The 25,591-nt window shown below is 37.3% G+C and overlaps 1 protein-coding gene across 4 annotated transcripts in view; it reads left to right on the forward strand.

The window, feature by feature from the left end:
• Positions 1–25,591, forward strand: part of SPoCk (secretory pathway calcium atpase) — a 461,326-nt gene that overhangs the window by 213,965 nt on the left and 221,770 nt on the right. For all 4 annotated transcript variants that reach the window (XM_090376865.1, XM_090376868.1, XM_090376866.1 and 1 more), the window contains exon 7: positions 23,133–23,282. In XM_090376865.1, the coding sequence (XP_090232991.1) occupies positions 23,133–23,282 (150 nt within the window). The remainder of the gene's footprint in view (positions 1–23,132; positions 23,283–25,591) is intronic.

Below are 25,591 nucleotides of genomic sequence, written 5' to 3' on the forward strand. Positions count from 1 at the left end.
TAAAAAAGATTTCTTCTATCTACGAGTATTGGCTGTGCTGATAAAAATCCACCCGAGAGCCTTGCAGACTCCCTCAAGTCTTGAGTTAATCCACCTGGCTTTCAGCCTTTAATCCATTCTATCATGTCTTGGTAGAATTGTAGACACATAACATGTTCTGATCCAACTCGTGGCAATTTTTCAGCATGGTCCTATATTTATCCAACAAATGGTCAGGTCTTGTTTATTTAATATCGTCAGTCCCTGCATGAATAATAATGCTCTATTTACGCACTTAAAATCTGACATGCTGTTGGTAACATCATTAATTATTGCTCTCAGCAAACACACCCTGGTTCTGGTCCACTTATTTTAATTACAAAAAGTTGCTAATTTTCCTGACAGTAGTCTCCCAATAAAATTAGATTACCTTTAACAAGAGCAGTTTGCACTTGACTATTCTCTTCTAGGACCCGAATTAGGGGATCATCACTTGACAAGCTCCCTGACAGGCTCCCAGTTACATTTGTTCATAGGACAAGCACCTGTTTCTTCATTGACTCAAATTCTCTCGTAATTTGCAATCAATACACTGCTTGCAATCAATACACTGTGAATCAGTGTAATAATAGTATTCACCATATATTGCAGAAAGCCACAGGCTTTTACTGCACTGACAAAAAAAAAAAAAAGTAGATAAGAAAATGCAAATAATATGCTTCCCTCCTCACACAGGTAAATGTCTAGTTGAACTTTGAATTTATTCAAACTGTCAGTCTCAACTACCTGCAAGGGCAATTTGTTCCAGCAATAAATGACTCACTGGCTAAAAGAAAACCTCCAGCAATCTAATCTAATCTTCAACCCCTGTAATTTGAATTTATGACCCCCTAGTTCTGGAATTCTTTATAACAGTGAGAATTCTGCCATCATTCATTTTACTAATCTCTCTCAGAGTCTAGTAAACTTGAATCAGGTCAACTCTGAGATGCCTGGTTGCCAAGCTCTGTAGCCCACATAATCGGAATCTTTCCTTACAGTTGTCCTTCTGCAGAGCTCTTTATTCGAGTTGCCTGTCTTTGGACCCTTTCAAGGAGCTCAATGCCTTTTTTCAGATGAAGTCTCCATACTTGAACACAGTATTCCAAATGTGATCGTACAATTGCCTTATACAGTGGGATTATGATCTGCCTAGCTCTACAGGATGACATGGTGTTCTATCAATAAATCATTGATAGAACACCATGGGCTTTCCTGACTGCCTGTTTCGCTGTTCAGAACACTTAATTTCTGCCAATATTGTAACTCCCAGATCTCGTTCCTCCTCCATTTTTAATTCAATCCCACCAAGTGTATAGCTTATTTGTGGGTTGCTATGCCCTAATTGTAAGAAATTGCATTTTGCAGCATCAAAACATATCTGCCACTTCTCTGACCATCTTTGAAGTCTGTTCAAGCCATCCCGAAGGAGTGCTGCTTGACACTGATCATTAACGACTCTGCCAATCTTTATATCATCTGCAAATTTTGACATCACGCTTTCTCTCCCTTTGTCAATGTCATTTATGAAAATGAGAAACAACAGTGGTCCAAGAACTGTTCCTTGAGGGACCCCACTCCTGACATTGCACCAATCTGAAGAATGCCCATAAATCACAGTCCTCTGCCGTCTGCCCTGCAATCCATCTTAGAATCTTACTAGTAGTCCCGACCTGTTCAAGCTTATATAATATCCTCTCGTGAGGGACAGAGTCAAATTTTTTGCTAAAATCCAGATAAACTGTTGAAATTGTTTCCTAAATTCAGTTCATGAGTAACTGTGTCTAAATAGCCTACTAAGTTAGTTAAGCATAATTTTCCTTTAACAAAGCCATGTTCTGCCTTGAACAAGACAAGCATTGTCTTGTTCTGCCTTGAACTTATTTAAGTTGTCAACATCCACAAACTTCCATCTGTCATAGTTGGAGGTCGACAGCTTAAATAAGTTCAAGGCAGAACTAGGCAAGCATTTGGAGTGAATGGATAGTTGAAATGGGAAGTGTTTTTTTTTTTTTTTTGTTTATTTATTTGGCTGATGCTATATAAGCTTGCTTTCTTGCATCATATGCCTCTACTAATGCTAAATGTCTCTGGATTGCACTCTTAATCATTGCCTCATTTTTCCTACTATTGAAGTCAGACTAACTGGTCTGTAGTTACCATCTTCACTCTTAGAACTGCTTTTGTGTATTGGCAATACATTTAGCACTTCTCGAATCCAAAGGAATCTCCCTTGAGTTGAAAGATGCCCTCATAATTAACCTCAATGATTCAGTGCAGTCCCTTGCACTCTCCCTCAAAACTACAGAGTATATGCTATCAATTTCAGTAGTGTAACCTGCCTTTATGCTCAAATGTTTTTCTAATAAACAGTCATCGGTAATTACCACATCGCTAATTTTGTATGGTTCAGCCTCACTCGCACAGCCTCTTCTCAGCATGAAGGGTCTTTTGTCAGTAAAGACTAATGCAATGTACCTATTCAGTTCCTCTGCAATATCAGCTGGGTTATCTAAGACTTTCCCACAATTAGTGCACAAGGGTCCGATCTGATTAACTTTATTCTTTGTTTTTTTTTTCTTCTTTGTATTCCCATACATGAAAGATTCCTTGTCTCCATTCTTTGCTCTCTTAGCTAATGCTTTCTCATATGCAGCTTTGGCCTCCCTGACCTTATTTGTGGTACTATTACATATCAGTTTGTAACTGTCTCATGCTATCTTTTTCTGCTCTATTTGACCAGCCAGCTCTGCAGTCGTCCATTTCTGCATCCTCCTGCAGTATTTTCTTAAAGGTATGTATGTGTTCATGGCTTCTGTGATTTTTGCTTTAAAAGTATTCCATAATTGAAATGTATTCACCATCCTTTGGCAATCTGCCCAATTCACAAATGCCATATAGCGCCTTAAACTTTCAAAAGTTCCCTCTTCTGAAGTTAAAACCCATGCTTTTACCTTTAACTACTGCAATATCTGTCTTCATCTTCTGACTGACGATTGCATGTTCACTTCTTGACAGTGGCTGCTGTACTTTAGGTCCTATGACGTCATCTGATTTGTTAGTAACAATGAGGTCAAGAATATTCTTACCCTTAGTACTTTCTCTAACATGCAGGTACAAATAATCATCTAGTTTATTTAAAAAAAGTTTTTCTCCCATGTTTAGTTTCCCTCCCGCTTATTCCAATCAATCTGGGGCAGATTAAAGTCACCCATAAGAAGACATTACCCTTGCTTGCCCATTCCATCGGCCCCGGGTGCCAAGCGATTGTGACTAAGCGATCTCTCAGTACTTCCAGTGTGATTTCCAGAAAGCGATTTACAGTTCCTTTTTGTTCTTATCGTTAAAAAATCTATTCATTTTATAACAGCTCTCGTAACAAAAGTCCCTGTACAGAGCAAGGAAGGAAAGCCACCTTTCTTTTTTCTCATAGTATATTACTAATACCTACTAATCTTTGCTTGGTCACACCAGGCACTGCTCCTGCCTCCCCGTGGTGGGGCCGGAAATCTTGGCAGAAAAGTCTCTCTGCCAAGGGCTAAAAGGAGCAAAGATGGACTATACCAATACTGACTCTTGCGGGATCAATGCCCCATCACATTCTAGAGAGCAGGAAGATTATACCCCTTCCTTTGCTAAGAGACAAAAGAAGGATACAGACCAGAATGTCTGGCCTCATTTCCTCTTAATACATTCTTTGACTGACCAGCCAGTCAGCAAACTTTCTCCTTTTCTGATCCAGAAAAGTTTAGAGAATGTCGCTGGCTCACCAAAAATGGTTCGCAGACTAAAATCAGGTGATCTGCTTGTTGAAACAACACAATCCAAACATTCTGACAAGCTACTTAAATTGAAAACACTTGGAGGAACTCCCATAGAAGTGTCACCTCATGCCACCTTAAATTACTCAAAAGGAGTTGTAACAGAATGGGATCTCCTACATGTATCCGAGGAAGAAATTAAACAAGAACTCTCAGAACAAAATGTTATTCAGGTAAAAAGAATACTAATCAAAAAGGATGGTTCACTACTTCCAACCAGAAACATTATACTAACTTTCAACTTGCCAAATCCACCAACATCTGTAAAAGCCGGATACTTGAACTGCCATGTCCGACCGTATATACCGAACCCAATCAGATGTTATAAATGTCAAAAATTTGGGCATTCACAGACAGTATGTCGAGGGACTGCTGTATGTGCTTCATGTGGATCTAAAGACCATATCCATACCGAATGTTCTGCACAAACCTTGCAGTGTCCAAACTGCAGAGGCAACCATTCCGCTTACTCCAAAGACTGTGAAACATGGAAAAAAGAAAAAATGATTCAGAAGTATAAAACCGAGCACAAAGTTTCCTACCCTGAGGCAAAGAAACAAATATCACCAATTACAATAACACGCTCATATGCAGCAACTGTCCAACAGCATAAACAGATAACTGCTGTTACCACTTCAGTTCAAACCAACGTTACAGTCCCACCAAACATCTCTATTTCTGATTGGGCTCGCTCAATCCTAGCTCCATCAGCAATATCATCTTCAACCTCAACTTCTAATCAAGCCATAAATACACCTGTTACAATTCCACCAACAATGCCGTCTATGTCACGGCCAATCACGAATTCTAAAAACATAGATAAAGATGACAAACCCCCTGCCCATGATCATATGGATACATGTGAAAAAGAAGCCCCAGAAGAACCAATCTTAGAGATACATGCTGAGGAAGAGATGGAAGTTCGCCCAATCTTCCCCAGAAAAGAGAAAAAGCCTGAGCGATCCAAGCAGACCCCCACTCGTAAAAAGTCCGAGACAAATACAAATACAAAGCCAATATAATGCGCACAATAATACAGTGGAATTGTCGAGGTTTTCGCAGCAACCTGGATGACATTCGCAATCTAGTTGATAAATATCACCCGGTAGTCGTCTGCCATCAAGAAACTAACCTCACACCACAAATAAATGCAGCAGTAAACCACTACGGTACCTATAGACAAGACAGAAGATTTTCCGGAGGAGCTCATGGTGGAGTTGCAATCTTAATTGATTCCAAAATTCCGTGTAAACGCCTCCAACTACAAACTCTTTTGGAAGCAGTTGCAGTTCGAGTCTCAATACATTTTACTTTCTCACTGGTCTCACTCTACCTTGCACCAAATCAAGAATTTTCATTTTCAGATTTGGAAGCGTTAGTAGCCCAGCTTCCACCTACGGTCTGTATTATGGGAGATTTAAATAGTCACCATCCCATGTGGGGATCCCGTCATCAAGACAAACGTGGTAAATTGATTGAGAAATTACTGGAAGAGCAAAATCGCTCTCTCCTTAATACTGGTACTGAGACATACATCCATTTGCCCACTGGAACAGCTTCTGCAATTGATGTATCCATATGTTCACCTGTCCTATACCCATTGATTGAATGGGCAATATTGAAGAATCCACTGAATAGTGACCATTTTCCTGTGATCTGCAAAATACTAACAAATGATGTTGCGCATCACGATGGCCAAAAAAGATGGGGATTCCATAAAGCTGACTGGACTAAATATAAAACAATTGCAGCAATAGATGAACAAATAATCACCACTCAGCCCATAGACAATGCTACAGCTCATGTCACAAACCAAATTTTAATAGCAGCTGAAGCTACAGTTCCTCGGTCATCTGGAAAATGCCATAAACATAACACAGCATGGTGGACTGAAGAATGCAGTATAGCCAAAAGAGAGAAGAACAAAGCTTGGAATCTCTTCCGAAAATATCCCATTTTCATCAATCTCATAAATTTTAAAAAAGCCGGAGCCAAAGCTAGATATCTCCAGCGTAAAAGTAGAAAGGAATCATGGATACGTTTCGCCTCCACAATTAACAAAAATACAGATACCCGTGTCATATGGAACAAAATCAGAAAACTAAATGGGAAATTTCTTTCAGTTCCAACTCCACTAATAATCTGGAATGGACAGGAGATAACCAACACCAAGGAAATCGCTAACTTACTGGCAACTACTTTTGCAAATATATCAGCAGTATCGGCATATACTCCATCTTTTCAGAAAACTAAAACTGTAGCTGAAAAATACAGACTAAATTTTAAAACCAACCAACAACTCCCATATAACCAACCTTTCAACATAGAAGAATTAGAGAAAGCTCTGGCTAAGTCTAGGAAAAGTGCAGCAGGACTTGATGGAGTTCACTCCATCAAGTCCTGCTGCACCATTATCGACCAATAGCGCTAACAAGTTGCCTTGGGAAAATCCTCGAAAAAATGGTGAACAGCAGATTAACCTGGTTTCTGGAAACATATAACGTACTTAACATAACTCAATACGGATTTCGTAAAAACAGATCATCTCTGGACCCCATGATAAAAGCAGAAGCAAATATCTGAAATGCTTTTCTAAGGAATGAGCATCTAATAATGATCAGTCTTGATATAGAAAAGGCCTTTGATACTACCTGGCGATACGGCATTCTTAAAGATCTCCACAATATCGGTTTGCGAGGAAACTTACCACTCTTGGTAAAAAATTTTCTGAAAGTTAGAACCTTCCAGGTAAAATACCAAAACAATCTGTCAAAAATGTACACACAGGAAGAAGGAGTACCCCAAGGCTCAGTGCTGAGTGCAACCTTATTTGTCATCAAAATAAACTCTATTATAAAAGACCTGCCAAAAACAGTTGAAACATTCCTTTATGCCGATGATATTACTATCTCGTGCCATTCACAAAACATGAACATGATAGAAAGACAATTACAAAGCGCAGTGAACAAAATAGAACTGTGGACTAAAAACAATGGCTACAGATTATCAGAACAAAAAACAATAGCTGTACACTTCTGCAGAAAACGAAAAATGCATCTAGATCCAGAAATAAAACTAGAAAACCAGCTGATACCTATAGCAAATAGTATACGTTTCCTTGGCCTGATTCTTGACAAAAAACTTAACTTTTTGGAACACATCAAATACCTCCGAACAACCTGTCAAAAAAAACTAAATATTCTCAGAGTTCTTTCTGCAATGAAGTGGGGAGCCGATCGGTTCACACTTCTTCACCTATACCATGCTATAATCAGATCAAGACTAGACTATGGAGCCCCTGTGTACAGTTCATGTAGACCAAGTGTCATCAAATGGCTCGATTCCATACATCATAGTGCCTTACGAATCTCTTTAGGTGCATACAGAACATCACCAGTACAAAGCTTATATACAGAGACTCATGAGCCCTCATTATATCTCCAGAGGCAAATGCTGCTATTAAACTATGCAATTAAAATCCGAAGTCTCCATCCTACTTGGCACTATCTTTTCAATCCACAGTGGGAAATCCTCTACAGCAATAAACCCACAGTAAATAAACCAGCCGGAATACGACTAAAAGAAACAATTTCAAAATGGGGCCTAAACTTTGAAAATGTACATGAGGATAACAGCATTAGTATTCCACCATGGCACACTTTCACGCCAAACTGTGACACTTATTTTCAACAATGGGGAAAAAGCACTCTTGCAAATGTCAACATAAACAGATGCATGCAGCCCACGCATCACAGTTCTCGGAATACCTTCATATATATACAGACGGCTCTAAAACAGACACCAAAGTTGGTGCTGCAGTGGTACTTCCACACACTGTTCTCTCACAACAACTTCCAAATCAATGCAGTAGCTATTCCGCTGAACTATTCGCCCTACAAATGGCCTTAAAATACATAGATTCTTCCCCTCTTCTAAAACATCTCATCTACACAGATTCATTGAGTGCAATACAAGCTCTCCAACAAAGACAGACTCCATCACATCCCTTTCTCTGTCAGATACAAGCTCACCTTGTGAAACTTAAAAGCAAAATGAGGCAAGTAAAATTCTGTTGGATCCCAGGACATACAGGCATTGAAGGTAATGAAAGAGCTGATCGAGCAGCAAAGAATCCTACAAACGCAAACCAAAGGTTTTGCAAAGTTCCATATACCGATTACAGACCAATCATAAAACAGTTTCTCCACAATCAGTGGTCACAAACGTGGCAAAATGAATTAAACAATAAACTGTTTCAAATAAAACATGAGCTACAGCCATGGAAATCGAGTCTTCGCAAGAATCGGCATGAAGAAGTCATTATATCCAGATTACGCATTGGACATACACACCTTACGCACAATTATTTACTCACCAAAGCAAATCCTCCAGAATGCCCTCACTGTTCTTGTCAACTCATTGTAAAACATTTCCTTATAGAATGTCCACAATACCACATGGCGCGACAATCAGCCTTCCATCTCCCTATAAATTTCCAAGATTCTCTAACCCTATCACAAATCCTAGGCGATAACTCCAACATTGAAAATACATTTAAATATTTAAAATTAATAGGATATTTTGACCAGATATAAATCATTTTTAAGAAATATAAATGTCTTTGTCACTAAACATTAATAGATAGGCGCAATATGGCCAAAGTTGCTTTTGCGCCAAAAAAACTCAACAACAACCAACCAACCCATTCCATCTGCAAGTAAAGGTTGGCATCATATAAGGTTGGCATTCGAGGTGAGCGGACGCGCTTAGACAGGGCTCCTCAGTTAAGTGGTTTACTTTTGGATAGTGCTTTTAAATATTTGATTTATTTAGATATTGTTGGATTATTTTGTTATAGGTTTTCCTGTAACTGTTTGATTTTAATAATATTATAGATATAATTTTTTAAAGTTACTTTCATTGATATTTATTTAATTTTATAATGGTAGTTACGAGATCTGCCTTAAACACGTCACGGGGTATCGTGACTCACACGGAAATACCAGATGGCGATTTACGGGTGAGTCATGATTTAATCCGTTGTGGAACCTGTGGAATGTTTTCCAAGGTCGACCTGGTGACTAATCCTACCTCACCTGGGGATTCTTTTCTTTGTGATCGATGTAAGGAGTGCACCGATCTTAAATTACAATTTGGTGCACTGATGGAACAATTTGAGTCCCTGAAAAAACGAGTGCTTGCCCTCGAAAATAATGCATCTGGGAGCTCGTCAGGGACTCAAAACTCCAGCAATCTACCAAGTGATGCACACCCGATTCGAGCCTCAAAACAGAAAAACCAAGTGCAAACTACTCTGGTTAAAAAGAACATTGTTTTATTAGGAGACTCCATTGTCAGGGAAACGGGGAATATTTTTTGTAATAAAGATAGGTGGAGCAGAACCAGGGTATGTCTGCCGGGAGCAACTATTGATGATGTCACCAACAGACTGTCAGATTTTAAAGGGGGTAAAGAAAATATTATTATTCATGTGGGGACAAATGACATTAAACGTACACGATCTGACGATTTGTTGGAAAAATACAGGACCATGCTGAGGAAATGTCGCGAGCTAGGCCATAATGTCTATGTGTCTGCAATTCTGCCCAGACACGATAGGAGGGATTATATGTTAAGAGCCTTGTGGATTAACTCAAGACTTGAAGGAATCTGCAAGGCTTTAGGGGGTAAATTTCTATCAGCATGGCCCACACTTGTAGGTAGAAGGAATTTGTTTTGTAGAGACGGGATACACTTAAACAAAGGTGGTGCAAAAGTTTTTGCCAGTATTATTGAGGATACCTTAAAGGTTCAGGGAAACTGCTAGTTAGGGGGGATGTGGGTAATACTGACACGCGTTTATCTGATAATATTGGTCAATGTAACTCTTGCACATACCTTAAGGGTTCTTATCTGTTACCCCAACTGGACGTATTATCTAGATGTTCTGGGGGCAAAGACGTTTCACGTGAGCGGGTAGCTAATATCAGGGAAGAGAGCCTAAAAAACTTCAAGGGTTGTGTTAGGGTTGTTAAATATACAAGAACAGTAAATCTTAATTGTTTATACAGTAACGTTAGAAGTGTCGTCAATAAAATGAGCGAATTCGAACTGCTGGTTAAAACAAGTAACGCGGACATAATAGGGCTTACAGAGACGTGGTGCCACCCTGAAATTGGGGATGATGAGTTTCAGTACGGCTTGTATAATGTATTTAGGAAGGATAGGTTAGATAGAAGGGGTGGTGGGGTAATGCTTCTTATCAGAAGCAGCCTGAGTGCGACGATAGCTTTCCCGGATTCAGACGTTTCACATGCTAGTATAGAGTCTGTATGGTGTGAGATAGTTGGAAACAAAGGTATAATGCGAGTAGGAGTAATCTACAGACCAGGTGATTGTGAAGATTATGACAAAAGCCTCTACATGCAAATGGAATGGGCAAGTAAGCGTCAATGCCTTATTATGGGTGATTTCAATTTGCCTCTAATTGATTGGAATAAATGGGAAGGAAACTCGACATGGGGAACAAAATTTTTAAATCAACTAGATGACTGTTATTTGTATCAACATGTCAGGGAAAGTACTAGAGAAAAGAATATCCTAGACCTCATCATCACCCATGAATCGGATGACATAACAGGACTGACAGTAGAGGAACCAGTAGCAGGAAGTGATCACGGAGTTCTACGGTGGATGATGACGAGAGAGGTAGCAGAAGTAAAAGGCAAAGGAATGGGTTTTAATTTCAGAAAAGGAAATTACGATGCCTTAAGGTACTACATGGCCTCTATTACCTGGGGAGATATCGCGCAGAGAATGAATACAATTGAACTGTGGTACGCTTTTAAAACATTAATCACAGATGCCTTGAATGCGTATATACCATTAAAAAAATACTCCACGACGAGGATTCCAAGCTGGATGACTAGTGAAGTTGCCGCATTACTTGAGCAGAAAAAGGTGGCATGGAAAGGTTACAGAACAATAAAAAGTACTGAAGCCTATAACAGCTACAAGGTGATCTGTAATAGAGCCACAGAAAAGGTTCGACAGGCAAAGGCAGTTTATGAGAAATCACTAGCAAACAGAGCAAAGAGGGGGGATAAAGAATTCTTCACATATATAAATGCCAAGAAGAGCAGGACAAACCAGATCGGACCTTTACGTAAAGGAAAGGGGATAGTAATAAATACACCAGCTGCCGTTGCAGATGAACTCAACAGTTATTTTGCATCGATATTTACAAATGAAAAGCCTTTTGTGGCAAAGGGAAATTGTGAGAGCGAAGTTAAAAAATATGTAATTAATGATATTGAAATTTCGCAAGATTATTTAATGAAAAAACTATCGAGCCTACAGACCAGTAAAGCTCCTGGAGTTGATGGAATATACCCTATAATCTTAAGAGAGGCGGCAAGCGAGTGCATTGAACCATTGAGGCTAATTATGCGAGCATCATTAGACTCTGGGGAGATTCCCTTGGATTGGAAAAGTGCAAATGTATCTTCCATACATAAGGGTGGCTCTAAAAGTGAAGTTGGAAATTATCGACCTGTCAGTCTGACTTCAGTAGTAGGGAAAATCATGGAGGCAATGATCAAGGGTGGAATTCAGGATCATTTGGATCGAATTGAAATTCTCAATGATACTCAGCATGGTTTTGTAAAGGGAAAATCATGTTTAACAAATCTGGTTCGCTATTTCGAAAGGGTCACTCACGAGCTGGATTTAGGGAATAATTTCGACATTGTTTATTTAGATTTCAGCAAAGCTTTTGACTCAGTCCCACATGAGCGGTTGCTTTATAAGCTGGAACAGGTTGGAATCACTGGGAAAATCCTTAGATGGATAGAAGGATGGCTTCAGGGCAGGAGGCAGAGGGTTGTGATAAATGGCTATTCCTCAGATTGGGTTGATGTAAGAAGTGGGGTTCCCCAAGGATCAGTATTAGGACCACTGTTGTTTTTAATTTTCATAAACGACATTGATGAAGGGATAGAGGGCGTGATGTCTAAATTTGCAGATGATGTTAAAATTGGGAGAGTAGTTAATGATCACTGTCAAGCTGAGCTTCTTCAGAGAGACCTAGATAGACTTCAGGAATGGTCAGAAAAATGGCAGCTGTGCTTTAATCCAACAAAGTGTAAGGTATTACACCTGGGAAACAGTAATCCCAAAAAAACTTATTCACTTGGTGGAGTTCAACTAAAGCCAGTACTGGAGGAAAGGGACTTGGGTGTTACGATACGGTCAGACATGAAATTCTCTGAGCATTGTAAACAGGTTGCAAGGAAGGCCCATGGTGTCCTATCGATGATCTATCGAACTTTTGCAAGTAGAGATAGGGACGTGATAATCCCATTATATAAGGCTTATGTTAGACCACACTTGGAATACTGTGTTCAAGTATGGAGACCGCACCTGAAGAAAGACATCGAGCTTCTTGAAAGGGTGCAAAGAAGGGTAACTCGCCTGGTGAGATCGGCAAAGGGGCGTCCTTATGAAGAAAGACTTCGAATATGTGGGTTGCAGAGTTTGGAAACTAGACACCTTAGAGGAGATTTGATTGAGGTGTTTAAGGCTCTGAGAGGCATCAGTAAAATGAATGAGGACAAAATTTTCAAGATTATAAATGATGCTAGAACTAGGGGACATAAATTCAAGTTACGGGGGGAAATGTTTAGATTGGACTGCAGGAAGTTCTATTTTAGCCAGCGAGTTATAAATTACTGGAATAAGTTGCCTTCATGGGTGGTAGAGGCCGACAGTTTGGGGAAATTCAAAGGTCATCTGGATAGTACTTTCGGGTAAGGGAAGCGCATAGGATGATAGGTTTAATTTCCTTTTTATTTATTTTTTATTTTATTTTTTTTTATTTATTAATTATTATTATTTAGTTATTTATTTATTTTTTGTTTTTATCATTGTTTTTTTCGGATTTTTTTTTTTTTTTTTGGCTGGTGCAGCATAAGCCATAGGCTTTCTTGCACCATGCGGCCGTTACTAATACTAATACTAAAGACTCTCATCATATTCTTCACAATCTTCTGGTCTGTAGATTACTCCCACTCTCATTGTTCCTTTGCTTCCAATTAACTCACAGCACAGATTCTATGCTGGTAGGCAGGCATAACTTCAGACTCAGCAAAAGCTCTTTTTGTGCACAGACTGCTTTTGATAAGAAGCATGATCCCTTCACCCCTTCTGTATTCCCTATCTTTCCTACATACGCTCTTGACATTACTGTAGACGCAATTGAGACTAAGTAATATTCTATAGTTTACTACCCTGACACACTCTTTGAAGTTATTTAGGTTTGTATCCTGTTTCCCAATCCGTAGCCGAGCGGTCAGGAGCGGGAGTGCAGTAGCACACGTTCTTTGAGTAGACCGGGATTCAAGCCCCTGACTGCTGAATATGGTCTATCTGCCAACCTGCACTGGACCAGCGTGGCAGATTATGGTCCATTTCCCTCAGCATGAATTGTTGAGGAGGCTTCCATCCTGCAGTGAGTTGATAATGGCTGTACTTTATTTATTTTTATTTTTTATCCCAAGCTTTATCTTCCCCCTCGTTTGAAGCATTGCTAAACATTGCAGAGAGTGATAATCAGTGGGTGCTGGTCTTTGTGGACTAATGTTATTAGTGGAGTCCCACATGGTTCGGTGTTGGATCCAATGTTGTTTTGTATATTTATCAATGATATTGATGAAGGTATATCAGCCAGGCTTAGTATCAAAGTTTGCAGATGATACAAAAGTTGGCAGGATTGTTAATGACAGTAATGGCAGTGTGCTACTGCAAAAGGATCTAGAAAATTTGGGCAGATGGGTCGAGAAGTGGCAACTAAAGTTTAACATTGATAAATGCAAAGTACTGCATATGGGTAGAAGTAACTCCAGAGAAACGTACCAACTGTGTGGTACTACACTTAAGGTGGTAGAAAATGAAAAAGATCTGGGAGTAATTGTGCAGTCAGATATGAAGTTTTCTGAGCAATTCAGACAGGCTGCCAGGGCAGGTCATGGGGTTTTGTCAATGATATACAGGAATTTTGCTAGCAGGGAAAAGGAGGTGATTGTCCCTCTGTATATGTCTGGAGGCCTCATTTTAGGAAGGATGTAGATTTACTTGAGCGTGTACAGAGAAGGGCAACAAGATTGGTGAGGGGTATGAAGGGATCCTCTTACCGAGAGAGGCTTAAGTTCTGCAAATTGCAGTGGCTGGAGACTAGGCACCTGCGAGGTGATCTGATTGAGGTGTATAAGGACTTGAATGGGTTGAACACGCTGAATTCTGACGTGATTGTTCCACTTGTTCAGATTACAAACCTAAGTGGGCATAAATTCAAATTGAGGAAAGACAGATGTAGAATAGATGTGCGGAAATTTGCCTTTAGCCAGCAGATGGTTAATTGCTGGAACAAACTTCCATCTGTTGTTGTGGAAGTTGATAGGTTAAATAAATTTAAGGAGGAACTGGATAAACATTTAGAGGGAACTGTTTTGTAAAATTTTTTTTTTTTTTGGTTGATGCTGCATAAGCTCATACACTTGCCTTCTTGCATGACATGCCACCATTACTACTACTACTACTACCACCCTCAGAATATCTTATCAACATCAGCTGTTGTGGCAATAAACAAGAAATCATGAGTGAGCGCATGCATTATTTTGACCCATATCATCAGATAAATGCAGATCTAAATTACCCTTCTCCCCTGTAACTCCTTGAACCCTTAGAGTATACTGTCAGATATATTCATAAAGATGTTTTATATCATCAGATATATTTGTAACCATGGATTTATATCATCAGATATCAATAAATTCAATCAGATATCAATAAACATGTGCCTAATTAACTGATACTTTATTGGTGGCAGCTAGGTAGAGCACTGACTTCAGTACCTGTGGTGGTTACTGTTGATGTAATGTAAACAGTAAATACAGTATTTTCCAACTTTCTAAAAAATTTTCTTAAAGCAGATTTTTAATATAAAATTTTGTCTTGATAAATATTATTATTTTTGTGTAGTGTTTTTGTAATTTTTAATTATTTAATTCAGTTTCTTTGCTCTAGGCGGTGCATCTTTCCTTTTAAGTATCTGATTTTTAAAATATGGAGTTGTATGAGCTTTCCAGAAGGATGAATGACTGGATAGCTGGGATTTTACTAGTTTATAGTGTGCATCTGTAAATTATATGTATAAGGTATATTTGTATACAGTGTTGTTTTTGGGGACGGTATGCACAAGCTAACAGACAAAATTTTTCTGTCCTGTCATTTTCTCCCGTGTGGGACAAAACTCTCCTGTCCAGGATTAAAACTTTTTTTTTTGCTCTCTCTGCTACCTTTTCCCCCTATCTCAGTTCAACCGGTTTAAATTTTTTTTTTATTACATGACACACACTGGCCTTACCTTGACTGAGTCTGTAAAAACTGAACAGAGCAACAAGGCGGAGATTAACTTCTGTTCTAGGAGCCACCCATACACAAATAAAATTTTCCTGTACAGGAGTTGTATTCAAAAAAATTCAAAGTTAGATTTCTTTTGTGGGACACACTGAGTGAATTGAGAAAAATAGTGTTACATTTTCCCTATCTTGTTACATGTAAAAGAAAAATTGAAAATATTCGGAAATTTTATTCAGTACATACACGATTACATTTACCGAACAAAACATTTAATGAGAATTTTTTGATAATTAACAAATTTTAAAATTCTGTTTTAGTTCACTTTCTGCACGTGCCATAGGTTGGACACTGTTGTGGATCAACTGCAAGCATCCCGTTCGAGAATTAGGGGAGAGTGGTTTTCTTTTACCTCAACAAATAATCATCTGTTGTTTCGTGGAAGTGCGTTAACCACATTTTTCCATAAATTTTCTCTGTCTATGTTTACATGGTCACAGTACCTGAATAACACCAACATTTTGGACAGTTTCAAAAAAAAAAAAAAAAAAAGAAACGAAAAAGTTCAAATTTAACAACTAGTTCAAAGAACTAGTACCAGTATCGATGACGAGAGAAGGTAAATGAGGACAACAAAGGTTGTCCTCATTCTAACTAACGTTCTAACCGTCTAAATGTGAAATCTTGGCATTTGGTGAAAATGAAATTAGAAAATTGTCAATTAGGTTACAGTTAAATGAAAGAGATTACATTTCAGGGGTACCTAATTGATAAGACGGTTTCGGAAGAATTGAAGCATTTGATGAACACTCTGAGTACGACCAATTTCATCGAGTGAATGTGAACAAGGATTTTCACAAATGGATCTGATCGCCAGCCCAACCAGAGCTTTGTTGATGGAAAAACAATTTCTTCGCTATTATTTCTTAAAATTGTCGGCCCACCGGTGACACACTTCAATCCAGCCAATACATTGATTCATGGCTGCTTCGGAAATGTCATTCAGCAACCGACACAAACAGATGAAAAGAAGTCTGCTTAGTGTGTTGGATGAAAACTTAATAAAAATTTAGAATAATCTACAAAAGTTTTATTATGAAATTATTAAAATAATTTCATAATAAAATAATAAATAATAAATTTAAGTACATAAAATTAATTTGTATTAATTATGTTAATTAATTAATATACTTAATTTGTTGTTCTTAATCCAAAAACATTACTACTAAAGTAACGAAATCAGGATATAATTTTTTAGAGTACTGTACTTTTCATGTCCTTTTAATTTTCAATTTTTCCTGATAGCAAAGAATGAGTATCAGCACTTGTTTTTTTACAAAAAAAAGCATTGTGGGTATATATAAAATTTCAAGTTGAAATTTTTGAATTTGATGATAAAATTGGACTAAGTATGACTTTAAATTTTATGATTTCTAAATTTAAATTTGGATTAATGAACTGCTTTTTTTTTTCTCAGTAGAAAACGTAGTCTAAAATATCATCAGTACCTCTGAAACAAATGTAAACTGATATGATCTGAAGAAAAAACAAACACAATGGTTGTTATACTGAAGAGTAGTAGTAATAGTGGCATGTGATGCAAGAAAGCAAGCATATGAGCTTATGCAGCATCAGCCAAAAAAATATTTACATGACCATTCCCTCCAAATGCTTGTCCAGTTCCTCCTTAAATTTATTTAACCTATCAACTTCCACAAAGACAGATGGAAGTTTGTTCCAGCAATTAACCACCCGCTGGCTAAAGGCAAATTTCCGCACATCTATTCTACATCCATCTTTCCTCAGTTTGAATTTATGCCCCCTTAGGTACGTAATCTGAAAAAGTGGAAGAATCCCGTCAGAATTCAGCGTGCTGAACCCATTCAAGGCCTTATATACCTCAATCAGATCACCTCGCAGGTGCCTAGTCTCCAGCCGCTGTAAATTGCAGAACTTTTAAGCCTCTCTTGGTAAGAGGATCCTTTCATACCCCTCACCAATCTTGTTGCCCTTCTCTGTACACGCTCAAGCAAATCTACATCCTTACTAAAATTAGGCTTCTAGACCTGTACGCAGTACTTCACGGCGTGGCCCAACTGTTGCCTTATACAGAGGGACAAACGCCTCCTTTTTCCTGCTAGCAAAATTTCTGTATATCATTGACAAAACCCCATGACCTGCTCTTGCAGCCTGTCTGCATTGTTCAGAAAACTTCATATCTGACTGCACAATTACTCCCGAGTCTTTTTCATTTTCTACCCTACCACCTTGAGTGTAGTACCACAATTGGTACGTTCCTCTGGGGTTAACTCTACCCATATGCAGTACTTTGCATTTGTCAATGTTAAACTTCAGTTGCCACTTCTCAGCCCATCTTCCCAAATTTTCTAGATCCTGTTGCAGTAGCACACTGCCATTACTGTCATTAACAACCCTGCCAACCTTTGTATCATCTGCAAACTTCGACATTAAACCTGATATACCTTCATCAATAACATTCATAAATATACAAAACAACAGTGGACCCAACACCGAACCCTGTGGGACTCCACTAATAACATTAGTCCACAAAGAGCAGCGCCCATTGATTACCGCCCTCTGTCTTCTCCCACTCAACCATCCTTTTATCCATTGTAGCATCTTACCCTTAATACCATTATGCTCAATTCGTACAGTAGTTCCCTGCGCAATAGTGTCAAAAGCTTTCCTGAAATCCAGGTATATGATATCAAAATTATTTTTTCATCCAGTTCCTTTGTAATCATATCATAATATCCAATAAAATTTGTCAGAGAAGACTTTCTCTTAACAAACCCATGCTGTGCCTGAATTATTGCTGCAGTCTTGTCTAGATGATCCTGCAATGCATCTTTAACCAGTGACTCCATTATTTTAACTGGAACAGAGGTTAAACTAACTGGGCTGTAATTACTTATGTCACTGTTCAATCCCCCTTTGTGAATTGGAGATACATTCACAAAGGGGGGGGGATCAAAGGGTGACATGTGTAATTACAGACCAGTTAGTTTAACTTCTGTTCCAGTAAACATTATATACAACCATTGTATTAGTTCCCTCTTCCTTCAAGCCAGTTTTAACAGGCATATGACACATGATGGAAAGTAACATAAAGTAGCATAATGCCATTGAAATGATGATTGAACATTACATCTGCCTGTAAAATAGGGATACTTCAATACACATGTAGCTAATAGAAAAGTAGGTGTGTATTTGAACAATAAATAGCCAGATGTGAGCCATGAGCTAAAACTATACACAGAGCCCTGCATTAGAAAAAATACAGTCAATAAATTATGTACACAGAGTTATAAATGGAATATATCAAATGATATTTTACAAAGGGTTAACAACTTTGATAACATACCATACCACACCATTTAAGGTTGTTATTTTGCTAATAAATTGTTGTAAATATAGTATAATTTGCTCTTATACCTGGTGGCTAAGGGGATCATTCTTTAGGCCTAGCTGTAACTAGCAGGATACAGTCTGTCCTCGTATAGCACGATAGTTGCGTTCCTAGAAAACCTCGTGCAATGCAAAATCGTGCAATATAAACAACAGGCCCTATGGGAAAAGTAGGGTTAGGTGCCGACCACCCAAGATTGAACACACATTTGGAACCAAAACATTACCAAACACAATAAATAATCGGGTAATTTTAATCGTTATAAAATACTTACGTATTTTATAACGATTAAAATACGTAATAAAAATAATATTATATTATAATAAAGTATTTTTAGTATTTTTTAATACTAAAAAAGTATTTTTTACGGATAAAATACGTATTTTATTCGTAAAAAATTTATTATATTAAATAAAATAGTCGTAATAAAATACTTACGTATTTTATAATACGTAAGTATAAATTATAATACGTAAGTCGTAATAAAATATCGTAAGCAAACTTGCTTTTTGTTTGATTTTCTATCCAAAGAGATGACAGCCGTTCCATCTCTTCCAATTCTTTGTGTCTTAATCTAATGGATTTTAATTACACTTTGAGTTGTTCCCGCTATGAAAGTTGTTTTTATTTTCTCTGCATTCTTTGTAATTCTCCGCGTTGCCTCATTTAGGTCTGTAGCACGTGCAATATCACATGGTCTTTCATTTCGCTCAAAGCGTTTCACAATTTCATATTTTTTCTCTATTGACAGAAGCGGACTGGCCATAAGCCTTACGGGGGAAACCACGGTGGGCCGGAGGCCGGTGTGATTTTGGCCATAAACCGTAGTATGAGGCCACTATAAATTTTCCCGGGTAAGAATTTTTGACCCAGTCCGCCTCTGTTTATCGATATTGCTTCTTTTTTTTTTTTTTTCTCTGAATCTGCAGTGTCTTAGCCAGGACGCTTCCTTTTCACACCTTTTAAGTATTTTACTCATTTTTAGGGAATAAAGCACAATTACAAAACGAGGTGGCACGCTTGATACACAGAAACAAAGCTGCGCGCGTGTAGCAACTGAATAAACAACACCGTAAAGGCCGAGATACACTATTAACACCTCACATTTTACTAAAGCACATTTCTGGGGGTTACTACCATAAAACAATAAAAACAATTTCCAGTTGCGTTTCTGCTAGTGGAATCTGTTATAAACTGGTAGTAAACTCCATCTAATTGCATTTGCGATTATATCGATAGCTGGAATTGTGTTGGTTTTTACGTTATTATGGTGAAATGTGTTTCCCCTTCACTGATATAAAACACATAAATACATTTTCAGAATCTCCTCTTCATTCCTATCGTGTTGCGTTCAGTTGGGGTGATTCCGCGTTCGACTGCCATTTCTTGTAAAAGGCGAATCGTGCATAAGCGAATTCGGTTCGTGTTATATAAGATAACGTTCCCCTATTTATAAATCGTGTATGATCGAATTCGTGTAATGCAAACACGTGTTATACGAGGACCGACTGTACTTGAATTTTTTTATTATTCAATGTTCATATATTTTTTAACGGATTCAGTGTTGGGACTTTTTGATCCTGAAAAGATTAAAGTTTCTAGCCTTTCATAGAAGAAATGTTGGAAACTTGTGAAAGTCCATTTATTTTTCAACATTTTCTGCCCTTATGAACACATTTTGGCATGATCCACTAGCTTTCATAATCCACTCAAATAAAATTCAGAAGATTTAACTCAAACCAATGTTGATTGCATCCATCGAAACGTTTGCACTATCAAATATCTGGCCTTTCAAGTCCTTTTTAAGATTTGGAAATAGAAAATAGTCTGATGGAGCCAAATCTGTGAGTAGGGAGGATGCTGTAACAGCTTGAACCTGCAGTCATACAGTGACTCACGCAACACTGCAGTCATGCAGTGTTGCGTGAGTCACAAATGCTATATGTGTGCTGGTACATTGTCTTGATGCAAGATGACTTCTTTGATCAATTTTCCATGACTCTTGAGCCTCAACTCCTTGTGGAAATGTCTCAATAAGTTAGAATAATACTCATCATTGATAGTGGAACCTTGTTCCAGAAAATCAATCATGGTCGCTCCTGCACCCCAGAAGATGGATGCAGTGACTTCCCAGCTGATTTCTGCACTCAAAACCTTTTAGTAGGGAGAGAAGAGGGTTGCTTCCATTGTTTTGATTGTTCTTTTGTTTCAGGGTCAAAGTGGTGCACCTGTGTTTCATCCATAGTAATACATCCCCAAAACTAGTTTCATTAGCTTCAAAATGCTGCACAATCTCATGACAACACCTCATTCTTTCCCACTTCTGATCTGCATTCAGTTCTTTAGGGACCTACCTCGAAGAAACCTTCATTCTTAAAACATTTACAATAATATCAAGAACTCGCGTGTGGGAGATGGTTCAATATGTTTCAGTGTTAATCTGCAGTCTTGCATGATCAGGGTCTTGAAGGTCAGGCCGTCATGTTTGCAAGTGTTGACATGGTAACAGGCCTCCCACTGTGGTGTGCATGTTCAACACTGTCTTGTCCTCACTTAATTTATGTGACCCAGTTTTTGACTGTGGCATATGAACAAGATTTCCCTAATGGTTTGCTGCATATCTTCATTAATTTCTTTCGGAGATATTCCCTTTAAATGAAGGTGCTCAATGATTGTGCTGTGCTTGATTCAACAGTTGCATCTTCGTTCACCTTCCAACTTCAATGTCTCTGTAAAGGAGAAGAATATAGTTACAAACCTGAAATTTTCTGTGAACACACAAGAAGAGTCACAACACAGATTGACAGTATTGTCTCACGAAAACCTTTGCAATCTATTTTGTGCTAAAAACTTTTCAACCCTCCCTTGTACATATGAAAATCATAAGGAAGTTAAGAGACTCATTATGAGAATGTATTTAAGACCTCTCAGATGTTCTTTTAGTGGAAGGGTCTGCAGGTAAATCATGAACTGGAAATTAGTGAGAAAATAAGCACTTCAACCTGCATAGAGTGTAAGCTTGGGTCTGGGTATATGAGGCTGATGGTGTAACAAGGATAGCATTTCAGGCATTCACTGAAGAAGTGGTCCAGGAAGTACATGAAAACATGAGAATAATATGTAATTCTCTAAGAAATTAAAGACAGATTGCACTCTACACAGGTTGAGTGCTTACTTTCTTACTAATTTCCATTTATGGTTAATGTTAATACAGAAATACAGTAAACCCCCACTATTTGCGGTATCTGTATTCGCGGTCGCTGATTTAACATAAAATTAAACCTAAAAAAATGTAAATTTTAAAGCGCCGTGAACATTTTCCGCCATAAAAAAACATGGGCGTGGCTAAAATTATCTTTCCCGGTCAAAGAGAGGGGTGACAAAATCGCGAGCGTGGATGTTTCTCGCTAATCCTTGTTCAGTATGTGTTATGCGCTTGTCATGGAAGGTTTCATCGTTTGCTTTTAATTTATATGCTTATAAATTGAATAAATTTATCAATTTATAAATTGATATGCTTACAAAAATGATAAATCTACCATTTTGAAGTGTAAAACAGACTTTTTCGAGCGTGTTAATGGAAGAAAGTGACTTTATTACGGACAAGTTCTTTCTAACCCGTACAAAAATATGGCTACGAATAACAAGGGAAATGTGAAAAGATCAAAGGTGATCACATTAGCGAATAAAATTGAGTTATTAGATAAAATTTCTAATGGTAAAAGTGTCTCCTCAATGGCAAAACATTATAAAATCAATGAGTCAACGGTACGATCAATCTAGAAATCGGAAGAAAAAACCGCCGTAGTGTCCGTGAAAATGTGCTAATTGCTTCAAAAATTTGCTCTGTAACTCGTGATGTTAAATTAGAAAAAATGGAAAAAGCTTTAAATCTGTGGATGGAAGACCAAACTCAAAATAAAATTCCGTTAAGTTCACTCATCATTCGTGAAAAGGCAAAACTCCTTTATCAACACTTTAGCGAAACTGGTGATAGCAAAGGCGCTGGTTTGAAAGATTTGTTTGAAATTTCTAATAAATATTACATTTAATATTAAATTGTTTCTTATTTTAATTTCGATGCCATATGCTTGCATTTCATAGTCATATTATGAAGGTACATATAATACATACATAGACAAAATTTTAGACTAGTTTTTCTTATATATTTCATACTTTGGAACAGAACCCCTTTATTACTATGGGAGCCATAACTCAGTATTCGCATTTTCGGTATTCGCGGCATTTCTCAGGAACGTAACCCCCTTAAATAGCGGGGGGCTTACTGTATTTATTTCATAATATTATATGTAATCCTTTGTATTAAAAATTGGTTGGCTATTGTCTCATATTTTATTATCTGTTAAATTGGCTATTGCCTCATGTTTTTTCTGTAAGTGTTAAACTGTAAGTGTTTTTATTTATTTACTTTTGTTTTTCCGCTTCAGGCAGTTGATCTTGCAATAGACGAGAGTAGTTTTACTGGGGAAACAGAACCGGCAACTAAGATTATCACAGCATTAGAAAAGACAAATGGAATAACCAGTCGTCACAATGTAGCTTTTATGGGAACATTAGTTCGCTGTGGAAATGGTAGGGTAAGTAATATTTTTCACTGTATTTTCTAATGTGATCTTGACCATTTAATATCAAGTTTAGTCAGTGTGATTATTGCTGAATGCATTTTTGAGATGACTAGTTAAATCTTAGTGGAAATGAGGTGACATGCCACTTTTCTTCCATTGAAATAATTTAAAATCTTATTTTAACCCATCAGTAAATGATAGCTGCATGTATTTTTGTAATACAGCAGCAATTTATGGTGGGACTTGTCTCCCACATTTAAAATATTACGGTATGGCCATTTATGAACATTTCTCATTATTATTATTATTTTATTTATTTATTTATTTTATTATTTTTTTTTACTTCTCAACTAGTTTTACCAAAGTAGAGGCAAAAATGGCTCATTAATATTTGTTACGTATGACTTGTGTTCTGTTATTTTGTGAGAACAGTTATTGTTGGGAAGTCTTCATTGCAATGGCTACTTTGGCCATTTGTGCCTATCAGTATATTCTATATAATCTAGAATTTCATTACAAATCTTTATATATTAATATTAAAAATAGATAGTTAAATAGATAGTTATAATCTTTTTAGATCTGAAGAAAAAGTTCTTCATATCTAATGATGTGGTTTAATGTCAGTTGATCGCTATTTTTGCAAGGGGACTGAAGGTGGACAGTCTTTCATTTTCTAAAGTGTCAGACTGTAATTATGCTGATAGTAGTGACAGCATAATCAGTGTGCTGGCAGTCATATCCTGTTGGTAAGTAAAGACACTCAATGAGCGTGACCAGTGCACAATCTAGTAAGAATGATTTCTTCCTGCCTACTTAATCAAAAGCTGGAGTGCCACAGTCTTCGTTTTTATTTGATTTGCAGAAGTTTTACTTACTTGAGCCTGCCATAAAAAGCATATCAGAAACAATTCCTTGCTTCTGATATGTTTTTTGTATTATAGACTTGTAGTCAAGTATTTGACTTACTGGTGGAACAACTCTAGATGGATGTTTAGCAGCATAATATGCATGCCCAATCCCCAAAATCCAACAAAATTTTAGTGTTTAGTTATTTTCTTCAGATTGGCATACTGGCTGTTTTATATGTTTCTGTATGGGATATCTGGGGAGAGATTTGCTATGTAATGAAGTTAACAAACTCAAGGAGTTTCTGTATGTAATGGATACAGGCAAGAGAACTAAGATAATTTACTGATGTTTCCTAAAGCTAGTTCAATAGCATATAATTCTGCAGTATAAGAGCTACATTCAGTTAAAGTGATGTTAGTAGGCAGCTCTTATTTGTTTTTGTTTCATCTTTCTAAATTTGAAGGTAATGTAAATAACTTGGAGACATGATTTATACGTAGTTTGATGTTAGTGCTTGATAAAGGTTGTTTACCCCATTAGCAGTAGTAGTTATCACACAAAGGTACACTCCTGCCTAAAATTTGTTTACCAAATTTTAGTAAAATATTTTCTATTATGTATAAAAATCAAAAAACTGAAATAATATTTAAGAAACTTCTAGAATATTTGAGAATATTCCAGAAAGGCATAGAAGATTCCTGGATGTGGTAGAACATTTAGTCTAGAATATTCTAGAAAATGGGAGCATTGTTTCAATATTATAGAAGATCATAGATAATTCTAGAGTGTTTTTCAATAATATAAATCAAGTAGTAAGAGTTTTAACTTATAAAATCGAACATCCATCATTCAGAAAGAGTGTTTGCTGTAAGTTTCATGATAAACATGGCAAGAAATAAGGAACTGTGTGTTGAAAAAATAAGTGCTATTATAAATCTGTATAAAGAAAGTTATTCCATGAGAAGTATTGGCAAAAAATGAGGTTTTTCATTTAATGGCGTTCAAACTACCGTTTGAACACCATTTAATGGTTTAGATAGTTTAGAGGACAAACCACGATCAGGAAGACCATGTAACAATGGAAGCACAAGATACGACCGTAACACTGATTTCTAAATGCGGTCAATAATTTACTGCATCTGAAATCTGAGCTGAGTTCAGTAGAAACAATGACACTTCAAAACCCTTATTAAAACTGGAAAATTGAAAGAAACCATTGGTGTGATCTAAGAGCCATCAACAATGGACAGTTGAAGAATGAAAAATTGTGATGTGGATAAATGAATCCAAATTTGAAGTTTTTGGATCCAAGCATAGTTTATGTGAGACAATTAACTGAAAAAAAAAAAAAAAAAAAAAATGGTGCACATTGTTTAGTGCCTACAGTCTAGCAGGATAATGGTGGTTCCATCACGACCTGGGGTTGTTTCTGTTTTTTTTTTCTGGAGTAAGTGACCAACAGAATTGAAGGA

The sequence above is a fragment of the Mastigoproctus giganteus genome, chromosome 7 (assembly GCF_048544385.1).
Source record: "Mastigoproctus giganteus isolate SK-2022 chromosome 7, ASM4854438v1, whole genome shotgun sequence".
Lineage (NCBI taxonomy): Eukaryota > Metazoa > Arthropoda > Arachnida > Uropygi > Thelyphonidae > Mastigoproctus > Mastigoproctus giganteus.